At 36.9% G+C, this 21,501-nt stretch overlaps 2 protein-coding genes across 3 annotated transcripts in view; both read left to right on the top strand.

Moving 5' to 3' along the window:
• Positions 1 to 11,579, top strand: part of Rbm25 (RNA binding motif protein 25) — a 58,403-nt gene extending 46,824 nt beyond the window's left edge. The window contains exons 15-19 of the mRNA XM_046440963.2: positions 2,456 to 2,780; positions 3,123 to 3,397; positions 3,704 to 3,802; positions 4,962 to 5,009; positions 9,847 to 11,579. Of these exons, the coding sequence (XP_046296919.1) occupies positions 2,456 to 2,780; positions 3,123 to 3,397; positions 3,704 to 3,802; positions 4,962 to 5,009; positions 9,847 to 9,939 (840 nt within the window). The 3' untranslated portion in view covers positions 9,940 to 11,579. The remainder of the gene's footprint in view (positions 1 to 2,455; positions 2,781 to 3,122; positions 3,398 to 3,703; positions 3,803 to 4,961; positions 5,010 to 9,846) is intronic.
• A 5,291-nt stretch (positions 11,580 to 16,870) lies between these two features.
• Psen1 (presenilin 1) overlaps positions 16,871 to 21,501 on the top strand; it is a 64,223-nt gene continuing 59,592 nt past the window's right edge. For both annotated transcript variants that reach the window (XM_046440961.2, XM_046440959.2), the window contains exon 1: positions 16,871 to 17,009. The gene's annotated coding sequence lies outside the window, so the exon portion shown is untranslated. The remainder of the gene's footprint in view (positions 17,010 to 21,501) is intronic.

Here is a 21,501-nt window from a genome sequence, read left to right as displayed (position 1 = left end):
GTCCTAAAACTCAGCTACATCTGAAAGCCATTTTTTTCTCCCCAACTGAGAACCATTTTTATTTTCTGTTTTAAGGAACATCATCTTTCAGTACATTGCCCAGACTGCTTTCAACTTGGAATCCTGGAGCCTTAGCCTTCCAAGTTGCTGGGATTATAGTTATGCGTCATATCATTTTATTTGAAGACATCTTAAAATTCAGATAATTCCTTTGTGTTTCATGATTGTTTTTTTTCCTCACCTCACTTTTTAAAATTAGTGCTTTATAGTTATTCATAGTGGTGGGATCTTTACATATTTGTACATGCCCACAATATAACAATGTGATTTGGCTAATGTCATTCCCTAGTATTCACCCTTTTCATTGCCTTCTCCCTCTCCTGTGTCCCTTTCTTTTATTCTACTGATCTCCCTTTGATTTTCATGAGATTATGACCCCTGCCTCCCCACCCCACTCCTTTCTTTTCCATTTTCCTTTCTAGCTTCCACATGAGAGAAAAAGATGACCACAAACCTTCCAAGTTTGCCTTATTTCTGTTAGCATAATATCCACAGTTTATCCATTTTCTTGCAAATGTCATGATTTGATATTTCTTTATGACTGAATAAATCTCCAATTTGTGTATATACCACATCTTTTTTTATCCATTGACGGACATCTAGGGTTCCATAGTTTGGCTGTTGTGAATTGTGCTATAAACGTGAATATGTATTTATTGTAATATGATGACTTTGCTTCTATAGGATGAAGAGTGGAGTTTATAGCTGGGTTATTTGAGGAACCTCAACAGTGATTGCCATAGTACTCAAGCTGATTTATAATACCACAGATATGTTCCTTTTACTCCATTTTCTTTCCATTGGTGACTCATTTCTTGTCACATGAATACATGAAGCATAACATGTATTCCTTTTTTTAAACATATTTATTTTATTTAGATGTGCAGAGGATGGATCCCAGTGCCCAGTGGCTAGAATTGTGTTCTTCCTATAATTTGGTAATGTTTAATGACTTCTTGTGATTTGAGTTGCCTTCCCTCCTTTTTCACCCCAGTACTGGGAATAATTTTAGGGTACTTAACCACCAAGCCAGGTTCTCACTAAATTGTTTATGACCTTGATAAGTTGCTAAGGCTATCCTCAAACTTGTGATCCACTTGCCTTAACTTCCAGAATTGCTGGTATTACAGGCATCTGCCAGCTAGGTTCCTTCTCATAAAATACAGATATATTTTAAGAGAGAGAAAATTTTTTAATATTTATTTTTTAATTTTCGGCAGACATTGGGGCTGGGGATGTGGCTTAAGCGGTAGCGCGCTCACTTGGCATGCGTGCGGCCTGGGTTAGATCCTCAGCACCACATACAGATGTTGTGTCCGCCAAATACTAAAAAATAAATATTAAAATTGTCTCCCCCCCCTTTAAAAAAATTTTTTTTTCGGCAGACACAACATCTTTGTTTTGTATGTGGTGCTGAGGATCGAACCCGGGCACATTCGTGCCATGCGAGCGTGCTACCGCTTGAGCCACATCCCCAGCCCATAAAACACAGATATTTTTGTCAGCAGAATGTCATTTAAAGAAGCAACAGACCCTATTCTTGCATTTAAGAATAGAGTGTCATTTTAGAAAAGTTTTTAGTTCTCACTATATGGTGAATCTAATAATATTATGAATTTTTGTTAAGTTTTTGTGTAAATCTCAATGTAGATAACAAAAAGGAATCATTTAATGATATAGTACCCTAATTTTAGTAACAGTAATGATGCTTTCTTTTCATATAGTTTTCATCTTTTTGTTGTTCGTTGTTGACTCAGATTCCTTTCTTTCCCAATTTGTTCTTTAACTTGTTTAGGAATACAAAAATAACTACCAGCTTTAGTCATCACCTAGAGAAATGATTGTCTATGACCATTCTGATGATTTGAGTTCCCTTTTTTGTGTTGCCTATACTCTAAAATAAAGCTTTCATTTATAGTTCAGTGAAAATATAAACATGCTGAGTGTGGTTCCACATACCTGTAATCCCAGAAGCTCAAAAAGCGGAGTCAGGAGGATTGTAAATGCAAAGCCAGGCTTTGGTTAAGCACCCCTGGGTTCAATCCTCAGTACCTAAGAAACAAAACAAGAAACAAAATAACCCCGGAAAATATAAGCATATACTGTGGCCTTTTGAATTCAGCAGATTAGTTTGTATTTGTCTTTGTAACCTTTGAAGATCTTGTATAAGTTACTGAAGGATTTATTCAGTTTTCTGATTACCAAGTAAATAGTGTTCACTCACATCTAAGCAACAAAAAAGGGTAGGGTTGTGGATATAGCTCAGAGGGAGAGTTTATGCTTATGATTGTAAGGCTGTAGGTCCACCGAAGAAAAGTTATTGTACAGAAAAACATTGTAAATCAAAAAACAAGTTAGGGTTGTGTTCTCTTTTAAATAACTTTTTTGTTTGTAGATGGAACAAGAGGCTGAGAGGCGTAGACAACCACAAATAAAGCAAGAGCCAGAATCAGAGGAAGAAGAAGAAGAAAAGCAAGAAAAAGAAGAAAAACGAGAAGAACCCATGGAAGAGGAAGAAGAACCAGAGCAAAAGCCTTGTCTCAAACCAACTCTGAGGCCCATCAGTTCGGCGCCATCTGTTTCCTCTGCTAGTGGAAATGCAACGCCCAACACTCCTGGGGACGAGTCACCCTGTGGTATTATTATTCCTCATGAAAACTCACCAGATCAACAACAACCTGAGGAACATAGGCCAAAAATAGGACTAAGTCTTAAACTGGGTATGTTAACATTTCTCCTCACCCATGTGTATATTTTGCTTTAAGGAAAAATAAATAATACGCTCCTTGGTAGGTAGATAGAAAAGTATTAAAAATGCCTTTCTAGCTCACGATTGTTTTCATAGTCCTACTAGTGCTCCTTATCTGCAGCTGCCTCGAGTTCTGAGAAGAAGTGAAAAGTTAAATTTTCTAGCACTTGTGAGTAGTGAGTTATTTTTTACAGTTGGCCTCTTTCTCTGAGATTTGTGAAAGTAATTTCTGCTGCTTTTGAGGGATGGTGGGTTGTCAGATGTTGACATTTGGCAGTGAAGCCATCTTACTAACATAGTGTTTTTACTATAGGTGCTTCCAATAGTCCTGGTCAGCCTAATTCTGTGAAGAGAAAGAAACTACCTGTAGATAGTGTCTTTAACAAATTTGAGGATGAAGACAGTGATGATGTTCCCCGCAAAAGGAAACTTGTTCCCTTGGATTATGGTGAAGATGATAAAAATGCTGCCAAAGGCACTGTAAACACTGAAGAAAAGCGCAAACATATTAAGAGTCTAATTGAGAAAATTCCTACAGCCAAACCTGAGCTCTTTGCTTATCCTTTGGATTGGTCTATTGTGGATTCTGTGAGTAGCAAATTGTATGTCATCAAGTTATTGGGAATGGATTTAAATATGGCATGCTTATTTGATTACATTAATGACAACAGGTAGGGATGATCTTGACACTGAGTAAATGCCACAGTCAAGGAATTTCTAATGGGAAAACTTTTGGTAGTTGATATCTTCATTGATTATAAGAAATGATTATGTCTTGGTGTGTACCTGTCTTAGTTCAACTTGCAAAGGAACATACTGTATTTTACTTTGGGGTTTAGTACATGTAGTAAAAGATATAATTCTTTTATTCATTAACTATGTTATGTTTTGTAGATATTGATGGAACGACGAATTAGACCATGGATTAATAAGAAAATCATAGAATACATAGGTGAAGAAGAAGCTACATTAGTTGATTTTGTTTGTTCTAAGGTTAGTCTTTTATTCTTTCCACTGTTAACATTTATTTGATCACTAGTTTAACATTTAAGCTAGTAGACATTTTGTGACATAAGAAAGTCTTACAGAAACCTTCATAGTGTAATTTCATTTAAGTGATCCGTTGCTGCTTTTCTACCCTACTTTAGATCTGTAAAACCACTTGCTTTCCATTAAGAGTAAAAGAAGGACAGAGCTGTTGACTGATGTCTAATCTGCTTTGTCTTGTTACTTCTGAAAATTCTGTGCCATCCTATTGTCTTGGTTAGAAGAATGATGTTGAAATATATATGACATTTTGTGAAGGTAGTTGACATCTTGTCCCATCATCTTCTTTTGTCAGTTACCTATCTTTTGGAAATGGAGCCAATAGTATTTTCCATAACATAATTGTAGTTACCTATTGACTGTTTATGAAGTTATTGGTAGGTTCTGTGTTAACATTTTGTTAGTCTTTAAAACCTCCTGAAAACTGTAGGAAATCGTAAGTCACTTAAGTATTCCCATGAAGAAACAGGTTAATGGAGAGGTTGTCTCTTGGCCATGACAAGCGGCCAGACCAGGGTTTCCTTTAAGGTAAAGAGATTAAAAAACTGATTAGAGAAGTTGATTATGGTTAGAATGAAATAAGTAACAGCATCTTGCCTCTAAAACCAATATTCTTCTCCCACCAAGGTGTATTATGTCCTTCCATTATCACCTCAAATAGTAGTAATACAAGAGTTACTGGGAGTAGAAACATTATTTTCCTATAAAGATGTAATTAATTCTGTCATTCTCCACCAGGAGTGCTTTTTTCCCTTTTTCTTCCTCCTCTCCCCTCCTCTTTTCTAACCTTTATCTACAGGGCATGAAACCCAGGGCCTTAATAAGCATTAGGTGAATGCTATACCACTGAGCTTTACCTCCAATCCCAGGACTGCTTTTTTAACATGTATGTATAAGAGACTTAGGCTCCAAACTTGTGCAAAGTTTGTATTACAAATGATAGATATTACTGTGATTAAGATTTTAGAATGAAAATCTTAATGGAAAGTTTGCTCAGACATAAGAAATTCCCATTACCCGTTTGAGGGTCCATTCCTTAAAACTTTTTGGCTATTATATTGCAATGTTTTGTTTTCAGTGTCCATTTTTTTTCCTCTTTTTTAAGGTTATGGCTCATAGTTCACCTCAGAGCATTTTAGATGATGTCGCCATGGTAAGTTAGTAATCCATTATTTTTATTAATATCTATATGAAGAAACTAGTTTGTGAATTTGAATCATTTTTTATCTATGCTGATTTTAGAAATTTTTTGTTAGGCCTGTATTAAAATTTGAATGTGTGTTAAAACATTAAAGGAATTTACAATATAAAAATTAAATTCTGGATTTGTATATTCTGAGACCATTTATTAAGAGCTTACTGATTAGATTAGTGTGCTAGAAACATTAAATAGTACACCATCTGCTCTTAATTTTATCTGGTTGAATTTATTTAATATTTAATATTGTGATTTAATGAGAAAAGTAGGAAAAGATAGTTGATGGGAAAGGTGAGGGAGTAACAATGAGATCTATGTCTAAGTTGGAGAATAAAATAATAACCTGAGTAGAACTGTGAATCAAGAACTGGTAGTTCCAATGAACTTCTGGGAAATATGTTGGAATAAAACAACTGGAAAGAGAGGTTATGATCACAGAGTGGAATGTTTAAGAATATAAGTGCTAAATCAGTCCAGATGGTGGCAAGCTGTGAAGTATAGATGGAGGAAATATCTAGGTGTTGGGAAAGGATTAGAAAATAATGTTGGAGTCAACTGCCAGAATACTTATTTTAATGTGGGGCGAAGAATAGGCTGGCTAGGTAAACTCCTGTTGGAGCAAAGAGGCTAATGTAATGAGATCTCATGCATTGTCCATGGAGGTGTTTTTTTTTTTTTTTAATATATTGTTTATTGATTTTTATGTGGTACTGAGGGTTAAACCCAGTGCCTCACTTGCACGAGACAAGAAGTCTGCCATTGAGCCACAACCCCAGCCCCATGGATGTGTTTTTAATAAGAATAGAAACAGTAAAGAACAGCAGCCTCTTCTTTGGATACTAAAACATGACATGATCCTGAGAAGATTACTGAAATGTCAGAGGCTCAAGGGGTCAGTTAAGGGTTTCCATTAAGGTAAAGAGATGAAAAAAACTGGTTAAAGAAGTTGATTATGGCTAGAATGAAATGGAATAGGTATCCAAAGGGGTGAGTGAGAAGGCAGCAATGCAATAAGTCGGAGAGGAAGAAGGAAAGTCAAACATGAAGAATGACTAAGAGAGTGAGCATTTTCACCTTTAAGTCAATATGTAAGTGAGAGGTACAGTGGATATGTCAGGAAGAGGCACAGTGGGCTTCCTTGCCAGGAGGAGGTAATTTGTGATAGAGATGTTTTGTGTCCAAGTACAGTTTGTGTCTAAAGCCAGGTAACATTTGTTTTCTACTCCCATCCCAAAGCCTGATGATTTTGTTTAGAATTCCTTTTCACACTTCTGTGAAAAGTTTGTTGTCTTCGCAATGCTTAACCTCAGAGGAAAGGAGAAATGTGTATAGGTCTCCTAGTTAAGGTTGAATTCTGATCTTTTTCCTGTGCTTCTAATCTCTTTTAAATGTTATACTTTTGGTAGAGTTAGGGTATCTAGTTAGGCCTGGCTGAAGAAAGTTTTTCAAAGTGGATGTTCTTGTTTTGGGTGTTGGCAGAGTTGTATTCACAGTGAAGATATTTTCATTTTTCAAGCACTCTTGCTTTTCAGTATTTCTGGCTCACTGTTCATCAGAGTGGTAGGAAGCCAGCATTACTCAAGTGTTGTCAAATAGTTCTTTTAAATATGGGCTCTCTGAGTATTTCTTGAATGAGATGTAAATTTTAGTTCAAGTAGTACCTTAATAAATATCTGACTTTATCAAATTATACCTTTCGTTGTTTTACATAAATTAACGAACTTTGGTTTTACTTTGTGCCTGTATATTATTTATGAAGTATGACTAACATGAACTGTTGCATACAGGTTCTCAGGCTAGGAGCAAATGTGAATATAAGACTGATTAAAATTCCTTTAGTTGTGATCTTTGAGAAGTGGAAAAAATCAGTCATAAAAATAAAAATTTCTGTCTTCATGTAAATACTCAACTAAGCACTAATTATGACTAAGTACTCTTCAGAGCACTTTGCATATGAACTAAAGTAGTACCTAAGATTCTTAACATAGATAGGTATAAGTCTTCCATTTTACAATGAAGGAAACTGAACCTGGTTTGGGCTCAGAGCAGGCTTTGTGGTGGGAACACAAGGCATTGAAGTCCTAAGTTGACAGGAAAAAAATTGGTCTATTCATTTGCCAGTGGAAAAGACTTGTTATTCAATAGTCTTGTATCCCCTGGTGGTGATGATGGTGTTCTCTTAATGTGTTTACTATATTCCAGAGACTGTATTAAATTCTCTATATGTTCTCATTTACTATTTCATTCAGCATCAGCTAATAAGCACTTAATAATGTTAAACACTGTCAGGTTGTTTAGGGGAATAAATGAGAAACAGTTGTATATTTAGTTCTTCCTAAGTCATCCTGACAAACATTTTGATTTCCTGAGTATGTAGTTCTGCCAGACATGTTTAAATGTATCTGTAAAGTTGAAAATAAAAGAATAAAAATTGGATGAAAGAACATTGTGGTGCTAAGTGCTTAGCAAGCCAGTGAATTTTTTAGTGTAGTTCTCACACTATAGAACTTTCCTTTAAGTCATTTTATTGAAAATAAATGCTCTAGCTGGAGCAATCAGACAAAAGAAATTAAAGGGATATGCATAGGAAAAAAAGAACTCTAAACTATCACTGTTTGCCTATGATATGATTCTATATTTAGAAGTTCCAAAAATTCCAACAGAAAACTTCTAGAACTAATAAATGAATTCATCAGAGTGGCAGGATATAAAATCAATACCCATAAATCATATGCATTTTTATACATAAGCGAAGAATCCATTGAAAGAGAAATTATGAGAACTACCCCATTTAAATGGCTGAGGTTAAGGGTCAGCGTTAGAGCGCTCACCCTGCACGTGTAAGGCCCTGGGTTCGATCCTCAGCACCACATAAAAATAAACAAATAAATATAAAGTTATTGTGTTCAATACAACTACAAAAAATCAATACTTATAAAAATAAAATAGACTAAAAAAATACTTGGGAATCAGTCTAACAGAAGAGATGAAAGACTTCTAAAATGAAAATACAGAACACTGGGCTGGGGATGTGGCTCAATCGGTAGCGCGCTCTCCTGGCATGCGTGCGGCCCGGGTTTGATCCTCAGCACCACATACAAAGATGTCGTGTCCGTGGAAAACTAAAAAATAATAAATATTAAAAATTCTCTCTCTCTCTTAAAAAAAAAAAAGAAGAAAATACAGAACACTAAAGAACGAAATTAAAGAAGACCATAGAAGATAGAAAGATCTCTCATGCTCCCGCTTGAGCCACATCCCCAGTCCCCCAAAATGACATTCTTTTTAGAACTAGAAAAAGCAATCATGAAAATCATTTGGAGTAATAAGAGATCCAGAATAGCCAAAGCAGGAGGCACCACAGTTCTAGAACTTAAAGTATACGACCAAGCTACAGTTAACAGAAATAGCATGGTACTGGCACCAAAATAGACATGTAGACCAATGGTACAGAATACAGTTATCCTCATACTAGACAAAGGCGCCAAAAACATACATTGGAGAAAGGATAGCTTCTTAAACAAAGAAGTGCTGGGAAAACTGGAAATCCATATGTAGCAAAATGAAATTAAACCTGTATTTCTCACCAACCACAAAACTTAAAGTGGATCAAGGACCTAGGACCTGCATCTAATAGATGAAAAAGTAGGCCCAAATCTTCATGTTGTATTAGGCCCTGACTTCCTTAACAGCATTCCTAAAGCATAAGAAATAAAATCAAGAATCAATAAATGGGATGAATTCAGTCTAAAAAGCTTTATCTCAGCAAAAGAAACAATCATTGAGGCGAAGAGATTTTATCACACACATCAGAGTGCAATCAGGATAGATAAAAAACTCAAAAACTTGAACCAACATCCATCCTAATCAATAAATGGACAGACACTTCTCAGATGATACATAGACGGTTAACAAATACATGAAAAACATGTTCAACATCTAAAATTAGAGAAATGCAAATAAGAACTGCTTCATCTCACTTCAGTCAGAATGACAGTTAAGAAGTGTTATAAGTATTGGGAGGATTTGGGGAAAAAGGTACACTCATACATTCCAGGTGGGACTGCAAATAGGTGCAATCACTTTGGAAAATAGTGTGGAGATTCCTCAGGAAATATGGAATGGAACCACCATTTGACCCAGCTATCCCATTCCTCGGTTTATTTCCAAAGGACTTGAAATCAGCATACTATAGTGATGCAGCCAAACAAATGTTTATAGCAGCTCAGTTCACAATACCTAAACTGGAACCAACTAGATGCCCATCAATTGAAGAATGGATAAAGAAAGTGTGGTATATATACACAATGGAATATTATTTAGCATTAAAATTATGGCATTTGCAGTTAAATGGATGGAGTTGGAGAATATTATGCTAAGCCTAGTAAGCCAATCCCAAGAAACTAAACGCCTAATGTTTTCTCTGATTAGTGTGTGATGATCCATGATGGAGTGCTGTGCATAGGAAAATGGAGAAACTTTAGATTGGCAAAGGAGAGAGTGGGGAGGGAATATGGGGGTAGAAAAGATGGTGGAATGAGATGGACATTATTACTATGTATGATTGCATGAATGGTGCGTCTTTACTTCATGTACAGCCAGAGAATTGAAATATCACACTCATTTTGTGTGTGATGAATTTAAATGCATTCTGCCGTCATATACAGCTAAAAAATAAAGAAAAAGAAAAGATGCTTTTCAGTGGATAAAGTTCTAAGTCACTATTGTTGGGAGATGGTGATGATAACTTATCTTCCATGTGTTACTTAGTGTTCTTTTTTTTCTCTTGCAGGTACTTGATGAAGAAGCAGAAGTTTTTATAGTCAAAATGTGGAGATTATTGATATATGAAACAGAAGCCAAGAAAATTGGTCTTGTGAAGTAAAACTCTTTTTACATTTAGAGTTCCATTTCAGATTTCTTCTTTCTCACCCATCAAAGGACTTTGAATTTTTTTTTTGTCTTCAAAGGCATTTGTGAGATCTGTAATTTTTTTTTTTAATGTAGAAAATGTGAATTTTTTTTGGTCCTCTAATTTGTTAATTCCCTGTGTACTCCCTTGGTTGTAAAGTCATCTGAATCCTTGGTTCTCTTTATACTCACCAGGTACAAATTACTGGTATGTTTTATAAGCTGCAGCTACTGTACACAGCCTATCTGATATAATCTTGTTCTGCTGATTTGTTCCTTGTAAATATTAAAATGACTCCCCAATTCTTTTGCAGAATTCCACTTAATATTGAACCGTACTGTATAGGAACCAATGTGAATGATTTTAATTGAAAGTATATCAGTCATATCTATTACCACCTCCACCCTCCTTTGATGAGAAATGGCAAGCCCTCATGAAAGCGTGAAATTTAAAATTAGTATGCAAAAATTAGCAGACAATCCATTCTTACTGTATCTCCGTATGAGTGTGTTTGTGTGAATGTATGTATAAAAGTCTATCTTTTCCCTAATTGCTTTGGTGGGGTTCCCTTAAATGTTTCCTAATTGAACAATAGAATCAAAAAGGAAAGTGATATTGTGCCAATCCAAATGTCTGGTATAATAAGGTTAGCGGTTCCCAGAGCATGGTATTCTCCTGTGGTGAAAAGTAGTCTGCTGTTAGGATTGGGTTTCCCTGTGTATAGCTGACTGCTTCAGATTCTTTTGTAAAGGAGTATGGATTCCTCCTCATCCCCAATTTCATTGCTCAGAAATGATGCAAATTCTAAAATTTTGGGAAAGTTTTTTTAGCCCATTTTGTCCCATTGTCTGATATGTGGAATACATATAAAACTTAATTGAGCAACACTTGTGATAACTTTGAAATAATACTTGAACATATTTTTGCAGAATTGAAAACTTGGAATTTAATGGGTTTAGTACATTTGTGTAATAACTGGTCCTTGATCTTGGTGTACTCCTTTGTTTAAGGGGAAAAGAAATCTTCATTCCAAAAGCATTAGTGGAGAAGAAGGAGGGAGGAGGGAAACCTTAAAAACAAAGGGACTGAGGATGTAGCTCAGTGGTAGAGTCATACTTTTCATGCTAGAGCTCTGGGTTCAATCCCTTGCACCAAGAAATATAAAGTCAAAACAAAGGATAAAATTAGATTAAGTTTACAAGCTAGAAGAATTTGCCAAACCAGGAATATAGCTTTGCAATTTATAAGGATAAATGATTCAAGGCATCTACCAATCTCTTCTCATCCAAGTTTAAATATAACTGATGATACGTTTAGAGACATACCAGGGGCTTTTTTAATGGTATATGAGACTATTACCTGGGAGCAAAATATACCTGAAAATCTAACAATTTTTAAACAGTGCTTTCTTAATTCAAATTAGGTGCAGCTTTTCCCATGTCTGTTTATTTAAAAGAAAAAGATCGGCCTGTTAGAAAAGCCTAACTGAGCTTAAGTTACTAGATTTTTTTTTACATTTTTTGAGGATATTTGGAAACACTGTTCTGAAACATTGAGCCATGATATGGTTCCATTATGTAAATATTTGAAACATTAAAAATGTATATATTTGATCTTGGGGATTCATTCTTTCAGAGTCTTGTAAATAATGGCATCATGTTGTAATCATGTAGTACATGCTAAAAAATATGGGCTGAATTTTTTAATGGGCTTGGTTTTTATGACTTGGTGTTAGATCAAAGAGGCCTTTTACCTTATTTTGGATGAATCTACAATATATGGAAATATGTCTTTGTGGTGATAAAATATTTAAATTTTGGTTTCTTAAGGGAAAATTTCAGAAAGATGCGCCTGTAATTGTACAAATTTATTAACCTTCTCTCAGATTCATCCTGGCTATCAGCCTAAGATCTAGGCCACAGCAGTTTATTTTGCTCCTGTATCTTACCATATTGCATAGTTATTGCTTCTAAGATATTAGATTAGGTGGCTTTTATTCAATATATATTCACATTTTTTTTAGATCAGAGCAGGAGTGGCCATAGTAAGTAGCAGGGATTCAAAGACTTAATAAAGTCATGGTCTAATGCTAGCTCAAATCAAGTTTTGTCACTAAGCTTTATCAAAAACCTTTTAGGTTTTCAGAGTTTCTTCAGAATTACATATAAAGAATTGGACATCTATAAAGTGGCATATTCTAGTGTCTTGCAAAAATGTTTCTCTGAAATTCCTTGAATTTTGTCTTTACCATGAGCCTATAAATTAATTTCAGTTAGGAAACCCTATATTAATTCATATTGCCCATTCAAATTATTATAAAACTACACTAAAAGTCTTCAGAACCATTGCTGATCTGGCATTTAGAAAACTAAAATGCTGTTTCCTCATTTGACCCTAAAAATAATTTAGGTATATATAAAGGAAGAAAGGTAAGTAAAAAAATTGAGGTAGTTTTTCTTAAACTTCAGTGTGTGCTTAAATCACTTGGTGGACCTTGTTCTAGTTCAGAACTTTGTTTAGTAGGGCTGGGTAGTCATGACATTTTGCAGCTCCCGTTTGATGCCAGTGACAACTGATCTTACTAAGGACTGTATTTTGATGAGCACTTTAAGGTAACTACTCAGTATTATTTTTAGTCTAACAGAGTACACAAATGCATCTTAGTTTTTCTTTTTAAGTAGATTTTAAAGAAAAAACATTTTGAAAGCAGATATATGAAAAATTTTCTATTCAGGAACATAATCTTCCAAGGTCATGACTGAGAACTACCCTAATAGTCTAGGTTTTCTCCCAGCCAGCCTTTGATCATGTTCTCCTTTGAAAGTTTTTGTTTTTTTTTTTCTTTTAGTTTTATCATTGTCATTCCTATAAACTATATAATAGTATGAATTCGTAATTATTTTTCAGGGTGCTGTTTCAAGTCACAAATCAGGCATGAATACTAGCTCTGGTGAGCATATTGAAAAAACATTGGTTTGAGCTGAATTGAACTGGCACTCTCTTTTTTCCCCTCCATTCATATGAAATAGAAAAAAATTTTATGATACAAATAAATGTAATCAGGTATTATACAATGTTTATATGGTCTTTTTACCCAAATCCTGGTAATAAGTTCTATGCATGTCCTCAATTAATACCCCAAAACTGATGAAAGCTCTTCTGTCAAAAGTGTTATAGATTTTTCTGGGTCATGTTTCAACAGTATGAGATTGATGAATAATTTTGGTTAGGAAAAAAATGATGAAATTGATTTGTGAATGGTGCTGGAGATAAAAATAGTATGAGAAAGAATCTAGATAGGCAAATAAACAGTATGGGTATCAAAAAGAATAAAAGGAAATATGTATTAAACCCAGGAGCTATTACTACTATTACATTCATACTGTAGACCAAAATGATAAACTGTTAGGTTTTTTTGGGAAATATGATTATTGTGAATTATTGAAATATTTATGTTCATCATTTTGCATTTCAGTGCTTACCTGTTCCATCTTTGATATATGTCTTTCCATTTCATTTATTATTTGAGTTAATGAAGGTCAAATTAGGAGTAGCAATATTAAATGCCCAGTAAAAGTAATTTCTAAAGCAAAAATGAATAAAAAATTCTTTCTAAGCAATGTTTTTGGAATTACATGACATGCCAGAGTTTGTGTACTCTGCTATATCACTGATCAGTTGGATTGATTGAGTTTTTTAGATTGTTGGGCACTGAAAGGGAGCTAATGCCTCTATTTTTGGTGTATGTTTATTTAGTCACTGAAGCTCATGGTATTGAGATCAGAGCTGTTCTTGTTATAGATAATCTTACTATGAATTAACCCATTAAAATGTATCTTGCAGTTACATATTTTTATATAGTTTTGCATTCAGTGACTTTTTTTGGTATACTTTTGTGCCATTCATGCTATCAGCTTAAGTAGATGTGATACATAAGACAAGTTCCTCTATTACTTATCTAAGTTTGGACAAAAATTAAGTACACAGGAAGTTATGGAACAGCAGAATGTATACATACAAAGTACTGTATGAATTATTGAAGTTGCCAGTTTCACGTTTGAGGGGGGGAGCCAATAGAAATGTTCTTAGCCCCTGTACAAATGGTCATGTAGCCTGTATATGGGATTCTAATTGTCTAGATTTGCATTATCAAATAGTAACCACTAATGACAAACAGTTTCATAATGAAATTTATCAATCACCCAAGCCATATCTTGGGTGTTCTAGAATCACATGTTTTCAGATATTCACATGGGACAGTGCCAGTCTAAATGGAAATATGGACTTGGTAATGTGCTTGCTAATTGGGGGGGGGGGGGGAATCCCAGCATAGAATTGAAAGCATTTTTAGCAAAATTTTTTTGAAACAAAGTTTTGTGAATTGAAGAATAGTTACAAACAACTATTTTCCTGCTTTCTTGTTTTTGGTAACAAAAAGAAAAACTATACACACTTTACATTGTTGAGTCCAAAAATAATAATCGAAGATCATTTTTTCCCCTGTTAATTTACGGTGTTGGTAACTGTGACCAAAGAGACTTGACTTGTTTTTATTGTGGGTGGAAAAGCTATAGGTGTTCTTTCTGTTCAGCTTGAGGCAGATTTCTAAAGGGATGGTCCAAGTTATTAGATAAGGAAATTAGATGTAGTAATACAAAAACAAAAAATATTTAGAACCTTACACTAGAAGAAACCAGGTGTGGTGGCAAATGTCTGTAATTCCAGGTACTTAGGAGGAGGAGACAGGAGGATTGTTTTTGAGGTCATCCTGGAGGATGTAGCTATACCCTGTCTCAAAAAATTGAAAGAACTATGGATGTACTTCAGTGGTGGAGGGCTTAACTACTTAGCACACAGAAGGCACTTGGGTCTATCTGTAGTGTCACAAGGCCAGGTGATAGGAAGGGAGGCACATTAGAAAAGTTGTTAAGCATGTTCTTTGCAGTTCTGGTTCTTAAGTTGGTTACAACATCCATCTTAAAATCTCGAGTTTCTGCAGGCGCATACACTCCACATACCCTATCAAGAAGACCTCCCTCACCTCACTTGCTTTGTTTGCTAACCACATTTCTGCTATTTTTTTGTGCTTTGCTTAGGTAATTTCCATTTTCTTAGTCTGGAACTTGTTTTAAAGAACAATACTTGGGCTGGGGTTGTAGTTGGTGGAGCGCTTGCCTAGCATGCGTGAGCCACTGGGTTCAATCCTCAGCACCACAAAAATAAAATAAAGGTATTGTGTCCATCTACTATAAAATTATTAAAAATAAACAATACTTGGATCCTAACTTTTCCATTATATTATTGAGATTCCTGAAAGAGTGGTTTTTTTAATGTGCTCTCCAAATGTCTCAAATCTCACTTAACCTTCATTGTACCTCACCATTCCACTGATGGCTGGTGACTAGTGACAGCCTTGTAAGAGGCTATGGACATTTGCTCCATGCCTGGATATCTTCATGGTGTCTATCACTTTTGCCTCATCCAAGTCTGTCTCAGTGTTCTGCTTAGTGTACCCTGGATGTTTGTATTACTATAAAGATGAAGGGATATCGAAAACTGGAAAAAGTTATCTGTTGTTACTCATTCTCTACCTTTTTAATACCTTTTTTGTTTCCGTTTGCAAGAATGTTTTGACGCTGAGTGTAAGTAGTTAATATGTCTTTAATAGAAAAAAATTTTTCGTGCACATCATTTTTAATGACATCAAATGGGTGATTTATTATAGGACATTTCACTTCCAATTTTTGTCAAGTCAATATACCATGAATATCTTTGCACAAAATTTTTGTATCAAGATTGTTTTTAAGAACAGCATTAAAAACATTTTTAAACAGCATTTTTAAGAACAACATTCTACTCAGCAGATTGTAATCGAAGAGACTGAAGTAATTCACAAATAAGTTTAGCCATGTTTCACAAATGTATAATAGAAGTCTTCTATATGTGAGGCATTGTTATCAGCACGTGTGATATACAAGTGAACAAATCCGCGAAAACCCTTAGGATATTTAAGGGTGGTAGAAGTCAGCGATTTTACAGATTACCTTTCATTTGTTGTTCCACTCCCCTTTCTCCATTTTTTTCTTTCAACCCTATTAATGGAAAAGATCACTTAAGTATTGGAGCAGTGTTGAGTGTGGGCAAGGGAGGAGCGAGGGATTGGGGGTTGATGTTCTGGAATGTGAAGGTGTATTTTGAGAAATTTGAAATAAATGTGAAAAATATCATTTGGCAAGTTATGTCCGTGTTCATTTTTAGTTTTCTGATTACCCGAGTTTGAACACTTACATTATTCACTATTGGATACTTTCAGATAAAAATGTATGAATGTTAGCACATAGCTCTATAAAAAGATACGGAGAAATGACCTGATTGAGCAACCCACTGTGAACCTAATATTTGGAATTTTAAAACTAAGACACTTTCTGCTGTTGAGAAACTTATCGTCTAGGAGTACTAGAGTTCTCAAACTTGGAGACTTGAGTCCAGGAGGATAATTTAGAATGCAGTTTCTCGGGTTCTCCATCCACCAGAAGTTTTGTTTATTAGATGGGGAGTGGGTATATATATTTAAGATTTTAGGTAGCATCCTCTTAGTGATGCAGCTGATTTGCATTTTGAGTTAACCTTCGAAACAAGTAGTGGAGAGAAAAAAAATTGAGGAGTCATCACGTGAAAGCTGGAAAAAACAAGCTGGGCCGGGTGTACGTGGAATCTTGTTCTCCGCTCCACGGGAGCCTCAGATCTCTGACCACCTCCAACATCGGGCAGCATCCTAAACCGGTTGCTCCAGGAGCGCGTGGCTGGTTGTAGCTCAGGGATCCCCCACCTCCGCAGTCTGCGCGCACGGCCGGAAGCTCCGCCTCCTCCTAGGCTAATAGCCAACGTCGCCAGGGCCGGAAATGACGACACCCGTGAGGCCTCTAGGGCGGGGCCTGGGACAGGCTGCTCAGGAGGCCTTGATTTCACATCGGAAACAAAACAGCGGCGGCTTGGGAAGGAACATCGGCTGCGAGTGGGTTGCGGCGGCCGGGAAGGAGAAGGTGCGTGATCCGGTGTCTGGGGAAAGAGAAAGGTGTCCCTAACTCTGTGTTGACAGAGGTGGCCGCAGACAAGGCCCGGTCCTTTGTCGCCGCAGGTTGCGGAGCCGGTGTCCTCGAGGATGAGGGGCGGGGCGCGGCCGGGTGGAGACCGAGGAACCTCTCGTGGGAAACGAGGAGGGGCGGCCGGTTTCTTGGGTTCCCGGCGCGGCGCGCGTTCAGGTTGGAGATTCCCCTCCGATCTTTGGCCTGGAAATGCTGTCTTCCCTAAACCACCTCTCAGGGTGCAGGTGCTTGGAGTGGAGCAGGAGAAAGAGGAAGCGCCCTGGGCTGGGTCGGCTTGAGCAACTGCTGAAACTCTCGCGCTTCAAGCTCAGTGTCCTTTCCAGAAGTGAGTGGCGCTCAGGGCCAAGTTCCCCACGTCTCACTTGCCACGCGATAAGCTGGTCTGTTGCTTTTTCCTTGATCGAGATTGTCACGATGCATGTGTGTTTGATGCTTGCATGCGTCTTCAATATTTGCTTCTTTTCCTTCTGTCACATTCTTTTCATATGCGTGGCACTGTGGTGATTAAGAGCTTTGCTTTAGGCACATCAGTCTGGTAGTGGAGGCTGGAACAGCTAAGAGAATTGAGGTGACTTTTGCATAATTCAGGTGAGATAATGAAAGTTGGCAGAGGCTTAGGAGAAAAGGACCTGAACTAAACATAAACGAATTGAGCAGGGAATGAAGTGTGAAGTTGTGTAGGAGGTTTTAAGTTTAGAGGATGGGAGACAGTATCTCAGAAATAAGGAAGTCAGGAGGAAAGAACTAAAGAGGAATGACCAGGAAGTGGTTTGGAAGTATCACTTTTAAAGTGTCAGCAGGTGAAAATGCCCTGTGGCCAGTAAAGGAACAGTAAATATGAGTCACTTTGCCAGTTGATGCTGGATTAATGGAGGCTATACCTAAGAGAAGAAAGGGAAGGCGGAGGCCAAAGACAAGACTAGGGAACATTTATAATAAGGGGGCGATACAAGGGTGAGGAGGCTGTTGAGGAGAATGAGTGTGGGAGGAGGGTTCAGAACCACAACAGGGCAATGTCAGAACAGCTGAGGAAGGGAGGGAAGCTTCAGGAAGGAAGATACTGTCAGGGATTTGGGGTGTTTGGCCTGCTGTAGCATAAAGAATGGAAAATTTAGAGCAGCACTGTTCAGTAGAAACAATGTGAGCCACAAATGTTAATTTAGAATTTTGGTATAGACGTATTTTTAAAGGTAACAACAAACAGGTGAAATTAATTTGAATGGTATTTTATTTAACCTAGTATAACTAACATTTTTGTTTCAGCATGTAGTCAATAGAAAATTTCCTTGTTTGTCTTCCCTTCTAGATAGTAAGCTCCTAAGTAGACAAAAGCAATATATGATTCCCTAGCATCCCCAGTACCTATCACAGTTTAGCCAGACATGGCGATGCGTGCCTGTTATCCCAGCTACTTGGAAGACTGAGGCAAGAGGACGTTCAAGGACAGCCTGGGCAATTTAGTGGGACTCTGTCTTAAAATAAAATATAAAAAGGGCTGGAGTTGTAGCTCAGTGGTAAAGTGTCCCTGGGTTCAACACCCAGTTCAAAAAAAAAAAAAAAAAAGAAAAAAGGAATTTTTTAATAATGTATTCTTAATAATGTGCTTCGTTTTCTAAGGCCCTGTGGGGGAACCTATATAGCATGTGGTATTTGCATCATATGTCCTTAATTAAACCAAAAATTCTGAATTGTAAACAGGACCTAAGGGTTCAGATAAAGGATTCTGGGTTTGTCTCAGTTCATCTTTGTTGTATCTTCTGAGCCAGCATCACCATTATTTTAAAGCAAGTTGCTACAGTAACTCTACACATCTTACCTCCCCCAACATTTATTCTCACTCCAGTATTTATTCTCTGCTTCAAGATGTAGGTGTGTAAATAGTGGGGGACCATTCTGTTTTGCCTGTCTATTCTGAGGTCCAGGCTGAAGGGGCAGGAGCTACCCAGGGTGAGCTCAAAACAACAGCAGAAGTACAAGAAGGCAGCCAGTTATGGTGGCACATACGTGTAATCCCAGCAACTCCAGAGTCTGAGGCAGGATTGGAAGTTTGAGGCCAGCCTCAACAATTTAGCAAGACCCGGTTCCAAAATAAAAAAGGGCTGGGGATTTAGCTCATTTTTAAAGTGCCCCTGAGTTCAATCCTTGGTACAAAAAAAAAAAAACCCAACTATAATTAATCAATTGGCATCTAAACTTTTCATCTTAACTTTGCAGAAAGAGAAACAAATGCCTCTCTATTTACCGTCTGAGAATGTTCAAGAGCTTGTATAAAATGGTGTTGTATTTGCATATAACCTACCCACATCTGTAAACTTTAACTCATCTCTAGATTCTACCTAATATAATGCATATGCTGTTTGGGGAATGACAAGAAAGTCTGTTCAGTATGGACAATTCTTTTATTGTGAGATGTTTTCTGTGATTGAATTGGAGGATGGGGGCCCTGAGGACATGGAGGGCTGACTGGGAATTCTGGGGAAGGGAGCGGATATTTGGTGAATAATAATCTAATCTACCACAGATGGTTCACAGAGGTGGAGTGGGATGGAAGGAGGGGGAAAAAAATCACTAAATAGGATGCATCGCTGTCCTTGCTCTTTTTAGCACTTACCACTTTGAAAAAATCTCTTCTGGGGCTGGCAAATGATTTGCTCCTAATCACTTAAAAATCAGAAGTCTTCCAAGGATGTAGTCCCAAAGTTTTCAATTAATTTAGATTTTTTTTTTTTTTTTGGTACTAGGGATTGATCCCAGGGCCTTGTGCATGCAAGGCAAGCACTCTACCAACTGAACTATATCCCCAGCCCTAAATTATTTTTTAATTAATTTCAATTATATAATACAGTTTAGTGTGGTTACATTTACTGTTGGATGTGAGCCTTTAAATACTCCACCCACCTGTGTAACTAGAACTTGAGCTGCCTGTGGGGAGGAGCTGTCAAAATGATACCAAGAGTGAAATACTTTCTTTGGAAAAGAATAAGTCAGAAACTGATTTGGTCCTTGAAAACTTTTTAGCCTCATAATGCAGGTTAAGCAAAAAATACTTCTGGCAGTTTTCTAAGTGAAAGAGAAACTGGTCAAGTGGTTTAGCCAGTCAAGCAAGTCAACAAACTTTTTGTGCTGGAGGAGCTCATGACTAAGTCTCATGAAGAGATTTCTGTACAATACCAGTTTTTTTTTTTAAATATTTATCTCTGAGAGTGAAGAAAGAGATGGTACCAAATATTAAGTAACTGATGTTCTACAGGAGCTTGAGATTTAGTTGTTATCTTGGGAATGTAGTAAGAGGGAGGAAAAAATATATGTACACACACACACACAATTTTCTGTGGGTGCTTCCACTAATGTAATTTTTAATAAACCTAATTTGAGATTCTAAATATTTCCTTGGTGATACTTTCTGGAATGCTAAAGGATAGAGAAGGTTTCCAGTTGGACAGATTTTTCTCATCTAAAGGTTTGAGGTTATTTGTAGTTCTCTTGGGACTTTTTTAGTCTCTTTGTATAAAGTAGAAAGAAATTCTAGTTGCTCATCAGACTACAATTTCTCTTTCCTTTTGTCTGATTGAGCAAATGTCTTGAGAGAAAGGAAATGGATGGCAGTGAATTCAAATGATGAGCTCTGTCCTCTGCAGGTGGCCAGAGAGGAAGGCACCTGATCCACTTCTGTCCCTCCTTCTCCTTCTGAGGCAGGTCACATGAAAGATCCTCTCTTCCCAGCTACTATTTTTTTGGGTTCAGAAGGCTCAGCTGAAATGTTATAAAATCTAAGAGTGTCTTTTGTCATGCTTCCTGAACAGTGGGGTCATTGACCTTTTCTATGCAGTCATCAATTGCTTTCAGCTGCTACTGGACCCTAATCAACTCTGCTTGGCCTGCCCCTTGGTACCAATAGTATGTGTTTGTTCTCCAGGCCTGACCAGGCTCTGCTGCCTGCCTCTGCTTCCTTCTGTGCTCCATGTGAAGCCAGCTCCTCCAGGGATGCTCACCCTGTAACACTGTGACCTTTAGAGCATCAGGGGAGGCCTGCAATTTTTCTCTGAATGACTGGAAACCCCACCACTAGATATCAGATGACCTGGGTTCTAAAACTGACTTTCTAATTCACTTGCTCCTTAACCAGCTGAGGCAAATGCTTTTACCTTTCCTGAGTTTTTGTTGTTTGTGTATTTGTTTGTTTGTTTTTACATGTAAGTACTGATTCTTTTCCTCAAGATTTTTTTTAAAAAATCAAATGGAATAATGGTTGTGGAAAAACTTTGAAAATGGTATTGATATGCTAAAGCGGCAACCTTGATATTGATAATTCTTGTTAAGATTTGTTTGAGAAAACTCCAGTATGGTGATCAATTTGTCTGCATTCTGGTAATAGCTGAACAAATCCTGTGTAAAGGTAAAAAATGGAAACTGTTTAAATTAAAATGAC

This window comes from Marmota monax, unplaced genomic scaffold, assembly GCF_021218885.2.
Source record: "Marmota monax isolate L192 unplaced genomic scaffold, Marmota_monax_Labrador192_F-V1.1 WCK01_AAM20220418_F8-fsc00017, whole genome shotgun sequence".
In the NCBI taxonomy this organism is placed as follows: Eukaryota; Metazoa; Chordata; class Mammalia; order Rodentia; family Sciuridae; genus Marmota; species Marmota monax.
Note: the sequence above shows the minus strand (reverse complement) of the source record. Positions and strands in the feature narration are given on the sequence as shown.